The sequence below is a fragment of the Schistocerca nitens genome, chromosome 1, assembly GCF_023898315.1.
Source record: "Schistocerca nitens isolate TAMUIC-IGC-003100 chromosome 1, iqSchNite1.1, whole genome shotgun sequence".
Classification (NCBI taxonomy): Eukaryota; Metazoa; Arthropoda; class Insecta; order Orthoptera; family Acrididae; genus Schistocerca; species Schistocerca nitens.
Genome location: NC_064614.1, coordinates 938358098 through 938373964, shown reverse-complemented (window position 1 = coordinate 938373964; position 15867 = coordinate 938358098). Strand labels below are relative to the sequence as shown.

The following is a 15867-nucleotide window of genomic DNA, read 5'->3' as shown; positions in this document are numbered from 1 at the left end:
GGGTAATATGTAACACGCATAAGAACCCAGAGAGAGTGAAAGCCACGTAAGAAGAGCTCGTATTACGAAAGGCGTAAGACAGACAGGGAATTTATCTGCCCTACTGTCAGACCCGTACAGCAAAGAAGTGGTGATGTAAAGGGTGATCAAAAAGTCAGTATAAATTTGAAAATTTAATAAACCACAGAATAATGTAGATAGAGAGGTACAAATTGACACACATGTTTGGAATCACGTAAACACCCCATATTGCTAGACGCGTGAAAGATCTCTTGCGCGCTTCGTTTGGTGATGATCGTGTGCTCAGCCGTCACTTTCGTCATGCTTGGCCTCCCAAGTCCCCAGACCTCAGTCCGTGCGATTACTGGCTTTGGGGTTACCTGAAGTCGCAAGTGTATCGTGATCGACCGACATCTCTACGGATGCTGAAAGACAACATCCAACGCCAATGCCACACCGTAACTCCGGACATGCTTTACAGTGCTGTTCACAACATTATTCCTCGACTACAGCTATTGTTGAGGAATGATGGTGGACATATTGAGCATTTCCTATAAAGAACATCATCTTTGCTTTGTCTTACTTTGTTATGCTAATTATTGCTATTCTGATCAGATGAAGCGCCATCTGCCGGACATTTTTTGAAGTTTTGTATTTTTTTGTTTCTAATAAAACCCCATGTCATTCCAAGCATGTGAGTTATTTTGTACCTCTCTATCTACATTATTCCGTGATTTATTCAGTTTTCAAATTTATACTGACTTTTTGATCACCCGGTACATAAAACCGAGTTTCACTAGTGGAATTAAAATTCGCTGAAGACGTTGTTATTCCCAGTGAAAATGTGGAACAATTACATCTCCTGCCGAATGGAATGAAAAGCATGTAGAGCTCTGAATGTGCACTGAGTGTAGACCACAGAAATACGAAAGTAATGAGGAATAATTCAGACACCAGTAACCTTAACATCGAGATCAGGGACCAAGTTGTAGACGAAGCCAAGGAGTTCTGCAACCTCGGAAACAAAATAAGTCATGTCGGATGAAGCATGGGAGGCTTCAAGAAGCAAAGTAGCACGGGCGAAAAGGGTACCTCGCTAAAAGAAATCCACCAACATTAAACATAAGCCTTAATATTTCTAAGTTGGTATGTGAAGTGAATCATGGAATGTGGGATAACGGAAAAACAGATAATTAAAGTTTATGTACTAGGTCTACAACTTTGCTTCCACCGTTTTTTTCTCGAACTTCGCAGATTTATTGTGAAAACCTTACAAAAAATTATGATTCGTAGTATTGCTCATCGCTGGCCACTACATTCTCCCATCTTTTCGGATAGCATACGAATCCCGTGACGGAAGAACTGGGCGTCTTTTGTGGGGATCCATGAATCAATTCAATTTTGCACTTGTTGATATGATCGGAACTGCTGGTGAGCCAGACTGTATGCCACTGATCTAAAAAGATTCTAGTCAGAGAGAGGAATGTATGGCGAATACGGCGGGAGGGATAGGACTTCTCATTTCAACGTTTCCATGTATGTTTTGACGGGTTTTGTGACATGGGGTTGAGCACTGACTGCTGCAAAATTACCTTTACGTGTCTGTCACTGTGTTGTGGCCGTTTCTGTTTCACTGCTGGGCTCGAACGCATCAAGTGCTTTCGATAATGATGTCTGATGTCCTGTGACTGTCTTCGTCTATTTCAGTAGCTAAGAAAACGTTCTGTCTTCCACCGCCATGCCGGTCTTCGACATCAAAATCACCGTTCTTAAGGGATTGGAAACATTCTCTGTACGTTCTTCCACTAATACGAGGTGCATTCAAGTTCTGAGGCCTCCGATTTTTTTCTCCGGACTGGAAAGAGATAGAAACATGCGCATTGTTTTAAAATGAGGCCGCGTTCATTGTCAATAAGTCCCAGAGATGGCAGCACCGTACGGCAGATGGAATTTTACCGCCAGCGGCGAGAATGAGAACTGTTTTAAATACTTAAAATGGCGACGTTTTCCTTACTTGAACAGCGTGCAATCATTCGTTTTCTGAATTTGCGTGGTGTGAAACCAATTGAAATTCATCGACAGTTGAAGGAGACATGTGGTGATGGAGTTATGGTTCAAATGGCTCTGAGCACTATGGGACTTAACATCTATGGTCATCAGTCCCCTAGAACTTAGAACTACTTAAACCTAACTAACCTAAGGACAGCACACAACACCCAGCCATCACGAGGCAGAGAAAATCCCTGACCCCGCCGGGAATCGAACCCGGGAACCCGGGCGTGGGAAGCGAGAACGCTACCGCACGACCACGAGATGCGGGCGATGGAGTTATGGATGTGTCGAAAGTGCGTTTGTGGGTGTGACAGTTTAATGAAGGCAGAACATCGTGTGACAACAAACCGAAACAACCTCGGGCTCGCACAAGCCGGTCTGACGACATGATCGAGAAAGTGGAGAGAATTGTTTTGGGGGATCGCCGAATGACTGTTGAACAGATTGTCTCCAGAGTTGGCATTTCTGTGGGTTCTGTGCACACAATCCTGCATGACGACCTGAAAAATGCGAAAAGTGTCATCCAGGTGGGTGCCACGAATGCTGACGGACGACCACACGGCTGCCCGTGTGGCATGTTGACAAGCAATGTTGACGCGCAACGACAGCACGAATGGGACTTTCTTTTCGTCGGTTGTGACAATGGATGAGACGTGGATGCCATTTTTCAATCCAGAAACAAAGCGCCAGTCAGCTCAATGGAAGCACACAGATTCACCGCCACCAAAAAAATTTCGGGTAACCGCCAGTGCTGAAAAAATGATGGTGTCCATGTTCTGGGACAGCGAGGGCGTAATCCTTACCCATTGCGTTCCACAGGGCACTACGGTAACAGGTGCATCCTACGAAAATGTTTTGTAGAACAAATTCCTTCCTGCACTGGAACAAAAACGTCCGGGAATGGCTGCGCGTGTGCTGTTTCACCAAGACAACGCACCTGCACATCGAGCTAACGTTACGCAACAGTTTCTTCGTGATAACAACTTTGAAGTGATTCCTCATGCTCCCTACTCACCTGACCTGGCTCCTAGTGACTTTTGGCTTTTTCCAACAATGAAAGACACTCTCCGTGGCCGCACATTCACCAGCCGTGCTGCTATTGCCTCAGCGATTTACCAGTGGTCAAAAAAGACTCCTAAAGAAGCATTCGCCACTGCCATGGAATCATGGCGTCAGCGTTGTGAAAAATGTGTACGTCTGCAGGGCGATTACGTCGAGAAGTAACACCAGTTTCATCGATTTCGGGTGAGTAGTTAATTAGAAAAAAAATCGGAGGCCTTAGAACTTGAATGCACCTCGTAGTTCCCTCACCACTGGTCTTACCCAACATTTTAAGAGCCACAGCCGCAGATTTCTTCATGTTAAAGCAGAAAATTAAAGCGTCCCGCAAATGGCGAGAAATGGGTACGTAAGTTGACGTACTTAATCGAGAATAACCTTACGATGCAGTCACAAAGCGACAGATATTTTTATGGCATTATGTTCACAGATGCCTAAGCTTGTTCTATTACACCAATGACCAACCACCTGAATCCCACTTGCCGCTACTGCCGTCTATTGCAAAACGGCGGAAGCAAAGTTGTAGACCTAATACTAATTTAGAAGGATGCTGAAAATTGTGTGAACTGATAGTGTAGAAGGTTCTCTCCACGGGATCGGGAATGGAAGAATATGTGGAAAACACCGACAAGAGCAATGGAATGCTTGACGGGACATGTGTTAAGGTATCAGGGAATAACTTCCATGGCACCGTAGGGAGCTGCAGAAGCGAACATGGTAGAGAAGACATAGATTGGAATACTGCCAACAGATGACTGAAGACGCCAACGGGCTTGCCGCAGTGGTAACACTGGTTCCCGTCAGAGCACCGAAGTTAAGCGCGGTCAGGCTTGGCTAATACTTGATTGGGTGACCGCCAGGGTCTGCCGAGCGCTGTCTGCAAGTGGGGTGCACTCAGCCCTTGTGAGGCCAATTGAGCAGCTGCTTGACTGAGAAGTAGCGTCTCCGCTCCAGAAAGCAGGCAACAGCAGGGACACATGTGCTGACACATTCTCCTCCATATCCGCATCTAGTGACGCCTATCGGTTGAGAATAACATGGCGGCCGGTTGGTACCGTAGAGCGTTTCGATGCCTTTTCGGACTGAATACCATAATAATTGAGGACGTTGCGTGTAAGTGCTACTACGAGGGCAGTTCAATAAGTAATGCAACACATTTTTTTTCTGAAACAGGGGTTGTTTTATGCAGCATTGAAATACACCAGGTTATTCCCCAATCTTTTAGCTACACAACACTATTTTTCAACGTAACCTCCATTCAATGCTACGGCCTTACGCCACCTTGAAATGAGGGCCTGTATGCCTGCACGGTACCATTCCACTGGTCGATGTCGGAGCCAACGTCGTACTGCATCAAAACTACTTCATCATCCGCGTAGTGCGTCCCACAGATTGCGTCCTTCATTGGGCCAAACATATGGAAATCCGACGGTGCGAGATCGGGGCTGTAGGGTGCATGAGGAAGAACAGTCCACAGAAGTTTTGTGAGCTCCTCTCGGGTGCGAAGACTTGTGTGAGGTCTTGCGTTGTCATGAAGAAGGAGAAGTTCGTTCTGATTTTTGTGCCTACGAACACGCTGAAGTCGTTTCTTCAATTTCTGAAGAGTAGCACAATACACTTCAGAGTTGATCGTTTGACCATGGGGAAGGACATCGAACAGAATAACCCCTTCAGCGTCCCAGAAGACTGTAACCATGACTTTACCGGCTGAGGGTATGGCTTTAAACTTTTTCTTGGTAGGGGAGTGGGTGTGGCGCCACTCCATTGATTGCCGTTTTGTTTCAGGTTCGAAGTGATGAACCCATGTTTCATCGCCTGTAACAATCTTTGACAAGAAATTGTCACCCTCAGCCACATGAGGAGCAAGCAATTCCGCACAGATGGTTCTCCTTTGCTCTTTATGGTGTTTGGTTAGACAACGAGGGACCCAGCGGGAACAAACCTTTGAATATCCCAACTGGTGAACAATTGTGACAGCACTACCAACAGAGATGTCAAGTTGAGCACTGAGTTGTTTGATGGTGATCCGTCAATCATCTCGAACGAGTGTGTTCGCACGCTCCGCCACTGCAGGAGTCACAGCTGTGCACGGCCGGCCCGCACGCGGGAGATCAGTCTTGCTTGACCTTGCGGCGATGATGACACACGCTTTGCCCAACGACTCACCGTGCTTTTGTCCACTGCCAGATCACCGTAGACATTCTGCAAGCGCCTATGAATATCTGAGATGCCCTGGTTTTCCGCCAAAAGAAACTCGATCACTGCCCGTTGTTTGCAACGCACATCCGTTACAGACGCCATTTTAACAGCTCCGTACAGGGCTGCCACCTGTCGGAAGTCAATGAAACTATACGAGACGAAGCGGGAATGTTTGAAAATATTCCACAAGAAATTTCCGGTTTTTTCAACCAAAATTGGCCGAGAAAAAAAATGTGTTGCATTACTTATTGAACTGCCCTCGTATGAAATGAAGAGGTTGATACAGGAGAGTCAGATGACTGGTCACATTACCACTCGTCTACTCTTCACACAACCGCAAAGAAACACTCAATCTACGATTTGAATGTTGCAATAGTCTGTACGAATTGGGGATCCAAAGACCGAAGACCAGATAGTAAAAAGGGATATTTCGCAGACAATGATGCCTCAGGTGGCTGCCTGAGCTGTGTTGTAACTGGAGCGACTTCGTGTTTCTTATTGGCGTGCGGGTTAGCGACAGCGCACAATGGACGGGCGAGAGTTCTACTGGCTGCCGTAAAACATAACTACCACAATGGGATTTGAAATTTCGCAGTTTCTGGAAGAGTTATTGCTTTAAGAGGGGACAGTTTCCTGGGGAGAAAGCATTTTTAAGGCGGAAAAAAAAGAGTGCGACGGCCACCAGCAACGGCGGTCAGAAAAATTCAGTTCAATTGGCGAGACTCACAAGGGAACCTCCCCATCGCACCCCCCTCAGATTTAGTTATAAGTTGGCACAGTGGATAGGCCTTGAAAAACTGAACACACATCAATCGAGAAGACAGGAAGAAGTTGTGTGGAACTATGAAGAAACTAAGCAAAATATACAAACTGAGTAGTCCATGTGCAAGATAGGCAACATCTAGGAGAGTTCGAGTTCAGGAGCGCCGTGGTCCTGTGGTTAGCGTGAGCAACTGCGGAACGAGAGGTTCTTGGTTCAAATCTTCCCTAGAGTGAAAAGTTTACTTTCTTTATTTTCGCAAAGATATGATCTGTCCGTTCGTTCATTGACGTCTCTGTTCACTGTAATAAATTTAGTGCCTGTGTTTTGCGATCGGACCGCAAAACCGTGCGATTAGTAGCCGAAAGGACGTGCTTCTCCAATGAGAACCGAAAACATTTGATCGCAAGGTCATAGGTCAACCGATTGCTCCACAGGAAAACACGTCTGATATATTCTATACGACGCTGGTGACGGCAAGTTCGGCACATGACAGGAATATGTTGTCGACCCACCTAACTTGTACACTTGGTGAATGGGTAAAAAGATTCTTCTACCTTGCCCAATTTAGGTTTTCTTGTGGATGTGATAATCACTCCCAAAAAAGTGTGAAAACATAAGAGTTTGTCACATAAACTGCAACAAATGAATGCAACAGTTTCACAGTCGCACAGTTTTGTCTGTGCTCTGTCAAAACATGTTTTTAACGTTTTCAAATTTTTCCGTGTGTAGACCGTCAAATCCTGCATATGTCCAAGCAAATCTGAACATGTCCTGGAGTTTTGGAGAGCAAAGTTGATTATATGTGAGTGCCCGAACTTTGATAATTGTCTGAAAATAAAAAATTAAAATTTTCTCCCGAGGGAAGACTTGAACCAAGGACCTATCGTTCCGCAGCTGCACACACTAACCAAGGGACCACGGCGCTCATGGGTTTACACCCACATGGATGTTGCCTATCTTACACATGGACTACTCAGTTTGTATATTTTGCTTATTTTTTCATAGTTCCACACAACTTCTTCCTGTTTTCTCGATTGATCTGTGTTCAGTTTTTCAAGGCCTATCCACTGTACCAACTTATTACTAATTCTGAGGGGGCTGCGATGGGGAGGTTCCCTTGTCAGTACCTTAGCTAGTCAGCCAAAAGTAACGTCGAAATACTACTTCTGTAGACAATGCTGGGCAGCTTCATTGTTTATAGACTGTCTATTTCGTTCTGAACCGGCTTTTTGCTTGTAGTATTTTACTTGTAGCGGGAAAACGGTACGTTTCCAGACCTGAGTTCCTACGCTAAACTTAACTGTCTTGGCTTCCACTACAAGTTCTCAACGTAGGTAAAGAGAATTTAAGATACGCTCTTTATTTCCACCAGTCACCATATGCAAACATCGACAGTCCATAATAGGACTAAGCGTACAGTTTGGGTAAAGTCGTTTATGTGACAGATGATTCTACTACAAAAAAGGATTTGACGGCAAAGAACCTTTCTTAAACTTGATGTGACTTTGAGGTGGTCTCTTGACCAAAACTGGTTGTCTGTGAATATGCATTCATTATAACAGCTTTTGACCGCTCCACGGTGTCGTCCATTAAAACCAAGGAAACATCAAGCGCGAATTTCGGAGAACGCCAGGGGAGACAAGAGATTCGATGAACTCTTACTGTGCTGCTACTACTACTGATACGAGAAAGTTTAACTTCTGCAGGAAGTTCGCACAAGATTTTGGCTACGATTTATACATTAATAAATACGAAACGCCGTCTCGTCAGTGAAAGGGAAGCAACGTGAAAATTTTTCATCGTAATCGGTCTTATAACTTACACGTCTTGTTGGGGCGATCTCTGTTTATTTTTTGGGAATTCCAAGAGCGCTTGATTGTGAGACCTTTATCCCAATTACTAGTTTCTACAGAATCGTGCTGTCATGTTCAGATACTTTAACTGGCGTAGCGGTTACACATTTTGTTGTGACGTTCTCTGTTTATTTATTTATATTTTTTTGTGAAAGCCAAGGTCGCTTCATTTTAAGATTCTGTTAAAACTTGTAGCTGGACTAAAGGTCTTAAATTCAAACGATCTTTACTTTCACAAAAAATAAACAGAGATCGCCCCAATAACATGTGTAAGTTATATAGAAATATGTCACGCCGGGTGTTGGGTAAAGTATCTGAACATGAGAGCACAATTCTGTCGAAACTACTAATTGGAATAAGGGTCTTAAAATAAAGTGATCTTGGCTTTCACAAAAATTATCAGTCTTGTTCAGCTTCAAAGTGGCACGGAACTGCAGTCGCTTCTTGGGGTTAACATCAACCCTAAGCTGAATCTTGTTGGCACGAATTGGCGAATGCCGATGAAAGACGTTTTGAACGTCAATGTTTTTGGAATAAAAATGGTAAAACTGCGGCTAATAATCGTGTGTTTATGATTACTGATGCAGATTGTCGTACGTGTCTGAAGTTACTACCCACTCGAAAAAATGATGCAGTTTGGACTTCGGTGCATACAGAAGAACTTTTCAGACCTCAAAGCCACGAGAAATAACATGTGAACCTTCACAAAAGGCCAAGACCTTAGTTTTTAGAGACAAATGTCCAGCCAGAATGAGAGAATCTCTAGATAATACTGTAGATGCACTGAGCAATGGTCTAACATCCAGCACATTGGCTGTTATGTAATTCACGACATTAATATTGATGTCGATCACAAAATGGATAAGTATCAGATATATGGCGAACAAGCAAAAAAATTAGCTGGAACAATGCGGAAAGAAACGATAGTAAAATTTCAAAATGTAATGGCTGCGCCAGCTTTACAGTACGACTCACAGACATTGTCAGCGAATGCTAAATATCTTAGTAAGAAATAGGATCAGGAATGAAATTCCCGACGTACATGAAAGACAGCACGAGACTCGACAGAGTTAAAAATGATAAAGTACGGAAAGTACGGAGAGAACCGAATATTTATAAAACAGAACAGAGAATAAAGAGAGACTGCACTTGTACCTGAGGAGATTAGAAGAAGGAAGGCTACCAAAAAGAGCAACAGCAGCTCTAGCTCATAGACCGAATGGCAAGACATTAGAAGATCATAGAAAGGTTGGCAACAATTCCCTCCGTGACCGGAACAGACGGATCACCTACGGGGTTTTAGGGGGAAGAAAACCACGACCAAATTGCTGTCACTAAGCTATTCAGTTAGCAGTTCGACTGTTTTCAGTCCACACTATGCACATGGCCGCGCAATTCCTACAGCCATGACGAGCGTTTGCCTTTGACGCAGGAAACTCACTGTCTACGTTACCAAATGATGATGATGATGATAATGATGATTGGTTTGTGGGGCGCTCAATTGCGCGGTTATCAGCGCCCGTACAAAGTCCCAACCTTTGCTCACACCAGTCTCGCCACTTTCATGAATGATGATGAAATGATGAAGACAATACAAACACCCAGTCATCTCGAGGCAGGTGAAAATTCCTAACCTCGACGGGAATCGAACCCGGGACATCGTGCTCGGGAAGCGACAACGCGACTGCGAGACCACGAGCTGCGGGCCGTCAACAAAGAAACCATCCCCGCATTTCCCTTAACCGATTTAGACTACGGAGAACCTAAATATGGATTCTATGGAATGGAGCGGGATACGGCAAAGTTAAAAGGGTGTGAAACGGTCAGTACCTTTCACGCTATAGGGAAGTCGGTGAAATAGCAAACATTAAGAAAAAGTTGTGTGGTTTCCAACTGTGTCAAGTGATTAAAATTATACGAGCTTTCGCCCAAGTACTCCTTGCCCACTGTCAAGAGATATGCCTGCCAATGGACTGCAGGTACGCCCCTTAAAACACTAGCTGTCGCCTGTGACCTCACTGGTGCTTGCGGCATCGCCATATAAGGATATGCGTTGAACTGTTTTTTTTTTTTTTTTTTCCTCGATGTACCCGCTTCAGCCGCAAAATCGCTGGGTCCCATGTCGTACTGAGCTGCAGGCCACCGTCTCTAATTCGGGTGTTACCGGTGATTTTTATTACAATGGCTTATTCAATTACACAGTCTTGGAAACTGTTAGTACGATCCACGACGGGTGTTACGTCCGATTTTATCAGATGTCGCTCAGCTACAGCAGATTCCTCGGGGTGACGTAGGCGATAAAACCTGTTGTCATGCTCCTCCCTGCCTTGTTCCACAGTGCGCACTGCTTGTCCGACGAAAGACTGACTACACTCGGAAGATATGTTATAGACTCAAAGTGTTCTGACACCTGCTGCGTCTTTAGCTGGTCTCAGTAATTGACGGATTACTATCGGAGGCCTTAAGGTCCATTTGATCTTGTGTCGTTTCAACAGGCGGCTTATCTTGCCCGACACGGAGTGACAGAGCGGCAAAAAAGCAACTTTCTTCTCCCGCTCCTTGACAATGGTGAAGGAGTGCTTGGCTGAAAGTTGTATAATTTTATTAACTTGATGTGGTTGGGAAAGCGAGAACTTTTTTCAGTGTTACTAGCGCGAGCAGTAAACATGAAGGTTTCACGTACTATTTACATCGAGGCCATAAGAGACCAGAATTTTGGAGGATTCGCTCCCGACGGTCAATTGATGGTAGCCGTTTTTTAGGCTTACGTCTTGTTGCTGCTTACAGTATTCCACTTATAATCGAAAGGGAAGCCAAAGAAATTAAAGAAAAAAGAAAGGCAGATCATAATGCTACGAGAGAGGGAGAGGAGGGAGGGAGGGAGGGAGAGAGATGATATTACGAAAGAACGAGTACCTGGAATTCCTTGTTGCAGGCGCCAGTCGTAGTTAAAAATACTTTCCATCTCATTTGTGTTCCGTCGTACACCCATGCAGTCTATATACCTGTTACAGACCCTGGCCTTGGCTCAAGTGTATGGGATGTGTGTACACAATATTACGCGGTGCACAAACGGGCTAGAATCCGCGGCGCCATTGTCTGAGTAATCACGGCCGGTATCTAAAGCTAAAATAAAAAAATGAAAGCGGACATTGTTTGTGAGCACGTGCTGACCTTTAACATGTGCATAACCGCTGCATTAACGAGTGTTGCAGTGAACGGTCGGGAACGAGCAGAAATTACGTTCACGCAAACACCGCTGTGTATTAAGAGACAAACGTTAACAATTGCGACAGCTGTGTGGAAATTTCGCTTTATGACCTCCGAGGTTTACACTGCGTGGAAATACGAATCGGAGAGGAGTTTCAACTGAAATTAAAGTCAACAATTGCCACTGTTCAGTGCCATGGTGTATAAATAAAAAGGGAGGGGAAAACTGAACTGTCTCTGGAACTATTTATAACACTGACTGACCTTTGTTGTTCTAAGTTCTAGGGGACTGATGACCACAGCTGTTAACTCCCATAGTGCTCAGAGCTATTTGAACCATTTTGAGCTCCGTGCCATGAGTACTGAACGTTACACAATTGTCTTCTCTATAACTAAGTTTTCTAGTCAGTTCTACTTTACTGGACCGGCGCAATGAATTGAGAATTTGGTCAGCCCTAGCGTTCAAATAAAACCGTGAAACGTGTCCGCAAAGTCTGGATTGGGAAATTCACAGCTGCGGAAACAGTCTCGGAAGTGATACGTTGAAGAGACGCAAGACGAAATGGCAATTCCTCGCGGCCTGACATCCTAGGTGGGAGTCAGAATTCTCGAGGTTAGGTTCCGGAGAGGACTTTGCAGGCCGCTTCGACCCGCAGCCGCTCAGGTCTCGTCTGCGGGTGACGGAGAGCCCGTCGTGGGAGCGGCGGCAGTTCCACCGAAGGTCAAGGGGTCGCGGGGTCGCGCGCTGCTTTCGCGGTGCAATGAATAACAGCGGTTGCAGCCGCGAAATTGGGCGTTAATGAGCTATGGCAGCAGACTAGTAAAATCATCAGACGATCAATTCCACTTACAAAATGATCTAGAGAGAATTTCTGTATGGTGCGAAAAGTGGCAATTGGCACTAAACAAAGAAAAGTGCGAGGTCATCCACATGGGTACTAAAAGATATTCGATTAATTTTGGGTACACGATAAATCGCACGAATCTAAGGGCTGCCCTGCTACCTGTATATGTGCATATCCCTATCGCATGACTTTGTCACCTCATTGTAAAACGTGTGGCGGCCACGTAAGGTTCCGTCAACCTATGGTCTAGCCGGTATAGTCAACAAAGGTCTATCCTGGCGGTGTGAGGCGTGTGGGACGAGTTGACGGGACAAGGCTGTAAGCTCTTGCTGTGAACACCCGGGGACCACGGCTGTGGTTCCGAGTCACTACTTGGTGGGAGCGGCAACGGATGTCTTTAAATTTTCCGTCTGGAGGCGGGAATGGTGAACTAGTAACTCGCCTAACCTGAGGAGTGGTATTTCGCCGCCGTGGGTGCAGAGAAGACGAGGGCTCCGGTGACAGAGCGCGTGGCTGCGTGACTGTGCCCAGTTGGGTACGCTGGCGACGTGGACACGGTCGGGTGTGAGGAACCTATGCATCGGAGTTCACCTGCTGTTTCTCTGATAAACTGCAAGTTAAATTGGTTAAAGGTTTAGATGTTAATTGAAGAATTTTGGTTTGTGCAACCAGCGTCTTTTCTGCCATGTGGCCTCCTGTGTTCGGATTTCCTGTCCCTGTCGCCGGTGTATTTATAGACAGTGATCTTTTCCGCTTCTTATTAGTACTGCCCGATAGAAAGCGTATTTTTGGGTAGGGATTATTGTTTTAGACTACATTTTTTCTGCCTTGTGGCCTCTTGCGTTCGGATTTCCTGTCCCTGTCGCCGGTGTAATTATAGACGGTGATATTTTGACTCCTTATTAGTACTGCCTGGGAGGAAGTGTATTTTTGGGCAGGGATTATGGTTCCTCCTCCCCTGGCCTCGCGTGAGGTCGATATGATTGCTGAATGTGAGGCGTTGTGGGTCTGTTAGTCCGCTTCTAGCCTGAGCATCCTTCGGGAGACAATTGTGGCCGCCCTTACACCCGGTCGGTTAATTATTTCTATCCCAGGACATGGTATTAAAGTTGTTAGTTATTTTAAAATGTTAGATGGTTGTATTTTACTCTGATTGTTTTTGGCCACTGTTTAAAAAGGTTAAGTTTGCCTTTCATTTTTTTTTTAAATTACGTGGCTTTAAAATTGTTAGTTATTGTAAAAGGTGAATGAGTGTATCTTTACTTCGATTGTTTTAATCTACATGGCATTCTTTAAAAATGCTAGTTCTGCCTCCCTGTTAGCGGGCCCTTGTAATTTAATATCTTGTTGTGTCAAAATATAAATAAGTGGCTACCTACATGTTCGGTAGCGAAATTGTATGCAATTGGTGTTGTTGTTTCATTACTTGGAAAGTTTTAATTTTGTTATTAAATGCTTTATCAAAGTTTGTTTTAAGTAAAATGGCTTGGCTATTAACGATAAAGTAAAGTTTTTAATTTCTTTACTTGGAGAATTCTGATTTGTTATCAAATGTTTTATCAAAGCCGGTTTTAAGTAAAGCGGCTTGGCCGTTAACTGTAAAGTAAATTGCTTTGAAAAGGCACTCATGCCTGCTAGCTTTTTGGATCTGTTCCTGGTCAAGTGGTAAAGAAATGACTTTTAATGGTTGAAGTAATCAATAAAGAAACTGTAAATTTCAACTCGACAGTAACCAACTAATTTTGGCCCCGTTTCCCAACTGGGGTTTTTCCTTGATTAATCGTAATACCCGTCTCATTCATATAAGTATATTAGAAGGTATCCCACGACATTTGTGACGTAGGACGCGCGGCGCTGACCTGCTCCCCCTCGAGGCCGCCGATGCTGCCGCAGGAGCGCACGCGGTCGACGGCCAGCTGGTCCCTGGAGCTGGCGAGCAGCAGGTCTCCTGCAGAGCGCCGCTTGCACGACTCCGGCAGCGCGCCGCAGCCGCCGACGCCGCCGCCGCCGCCCGCGCCCGCCAGCAGCGACAGCTTGGTCCGGGAGTCCGCAGCCATCAGCGCAGACTCGAAGCTGCCTCGCCAGCTGCAACCACAACACGACGGCGTTCACTCGCTGACACAACACCACCAACATACACGACAAAGAGGGGAGAAAAAGTTCAAATGTGTGTGAAATCTTATGCGACTTAACTGCTCAGGTCATCAGTCCCTAAGCTTACACACTACTTAACCTAAATTATCCTAAGGACAAACACACACACCCATGCCAGTGGGAGGACTCGAACCTCCGCCGGCACCAGCCGCACAGTCCATGACTGCAGCGCCTTAGACCGCTCGGCTAATTCCGCGTGGCAACGAGAGAAGACAACGTGCACTCAGCACCTAGAGACGAGTGGGTTCCCCGGTAACTATCATCAGCAGCTCCAGTATTGAAAAATATGAAATCTGCTACACAAAAACATGTCTTTAGAAGTTAAGAGACCTCGCGGCATGAACCTCAGACACTGGAAAGTACTGCACTACCCTTACCTTAAATCCCTCGAGAGAAAAAAAGGAAGTGCACAGTAGTTCGAACAAAGCGCAGATCACACTTGCCTATATACAAGAAGGGTAGTAAAAGTAATCAGTGAATCAATATTCTAGACAGCCCTCTGTAGTAGAATCTTAGTACATCATATGATCTCAAACGTAATGAGGTATCTCGAACAAAATTACCTCCTCCTCCACGCCAAACAGCATGGACTCCCGAAACATCTACCATAGTAAACCTTCGTCTACGTGACTACTCTGCTATTCACAATAAAGTGGCTGGCAGAGGGTTCAATGAACCGCCTTCAAGCTGTCCCTCTACCATTCCACTCTCGAACGGCGCGCGGAAAAAACGAGCACTTAAATTTTTCTGTGCGAGCCCTGATTTCCCTTGTTTTATCGAGATGATCATTTCTCCCTATGTAGGTGGGCCCCATCAGAATGTTTTCGCAACTGGAGGAGAAAACTGGTGACTGACATTTCATGAGGAGGTCCCGTCGCAACGAAAAACTCCTCTGTTTTAATGACTGCCACTCCAGTTCACTTATCATGTCTGTGGAACTATCTCACCTATTTCGCGATAATACAAAACGAGTCGCCTTTCTTTGAACTTTTTCGACGTCTTCCGTCAGTCCCAGCTGATGCGGATCCCACACCGCACTGAAATACTCCAGAATATGTCGGACAAGCTACTCTTTAGTAGACCTGTTGCAGCTTCTAAGTGTTCTGCCAATGAATTGCAGTCTTTGGCTTGCACTACCCACAACATTATCTATGTGATCCTTCCAATTTAAGTTATTTGTAATAGTAATCCCTAAGTACTTAGTTCAATTTACAGCCTTCAGATCGCGTAATCGAAATTTAGCGGATTTCTTTTAGTATTCACGTGAATAACTTCACACTTTTCTTTATTCAGGGTCAATTGCCACTTTTCGCACCATACAGATAACTTATCCAAATCATTTTGCAATTCGGTTTGGTCATCTAATTACTTAACAAGTCGGTAACCGACAGCATCATTAGCAAATAATCTAAGACTTCTATTGAGATCTTCTCCTATGTCCTTAATATAGATCAGGAACAACTGAGTGCCTATAACACTTCCTTGGGGAAAGCCACATATTACTTCTGTTTTACTCGATGATTTTTCGTCTATTACTACGAACTGTGACCTTTCTGACAGGAGATCGCAAATCCAGTCGCACATCTGAGGCGGTATTCCATAGGCACGCAATTTGGTTAGAAGACAATTGTGAGAAACGGTGTCTAAAGCCTCCTGGAAAACTAAAAGTATGGAATCAGTTTGACATCCCCTTTAATCCCCTAATTAACGATATTGTTATTCTGATACGAGG

At 44.9% G+C, this 15867-nt stretch overlaps 1 protein-coding gene across 1 annotated transcript in view; it reads right to left on the bottom strand.

The window, feature by feature from the left end:
- The window catches only part of LOC126194010 (uncharacterized), a 595904-nt gene that overhangs the window by 445646 nt on the left and 134391 nt on the right, over window positions 1-15867 (bottom strand). The window contains exon 3 of the mRNA XM_049932733.1: window positions 13841-14066. Coding sequence (XP_049788690.1) covers window positions 13841-14066 — 226 coding nt within the window. The remainder of the gene's footprint in view (window positions 1-13840; window positions 14067-15867) is intronic.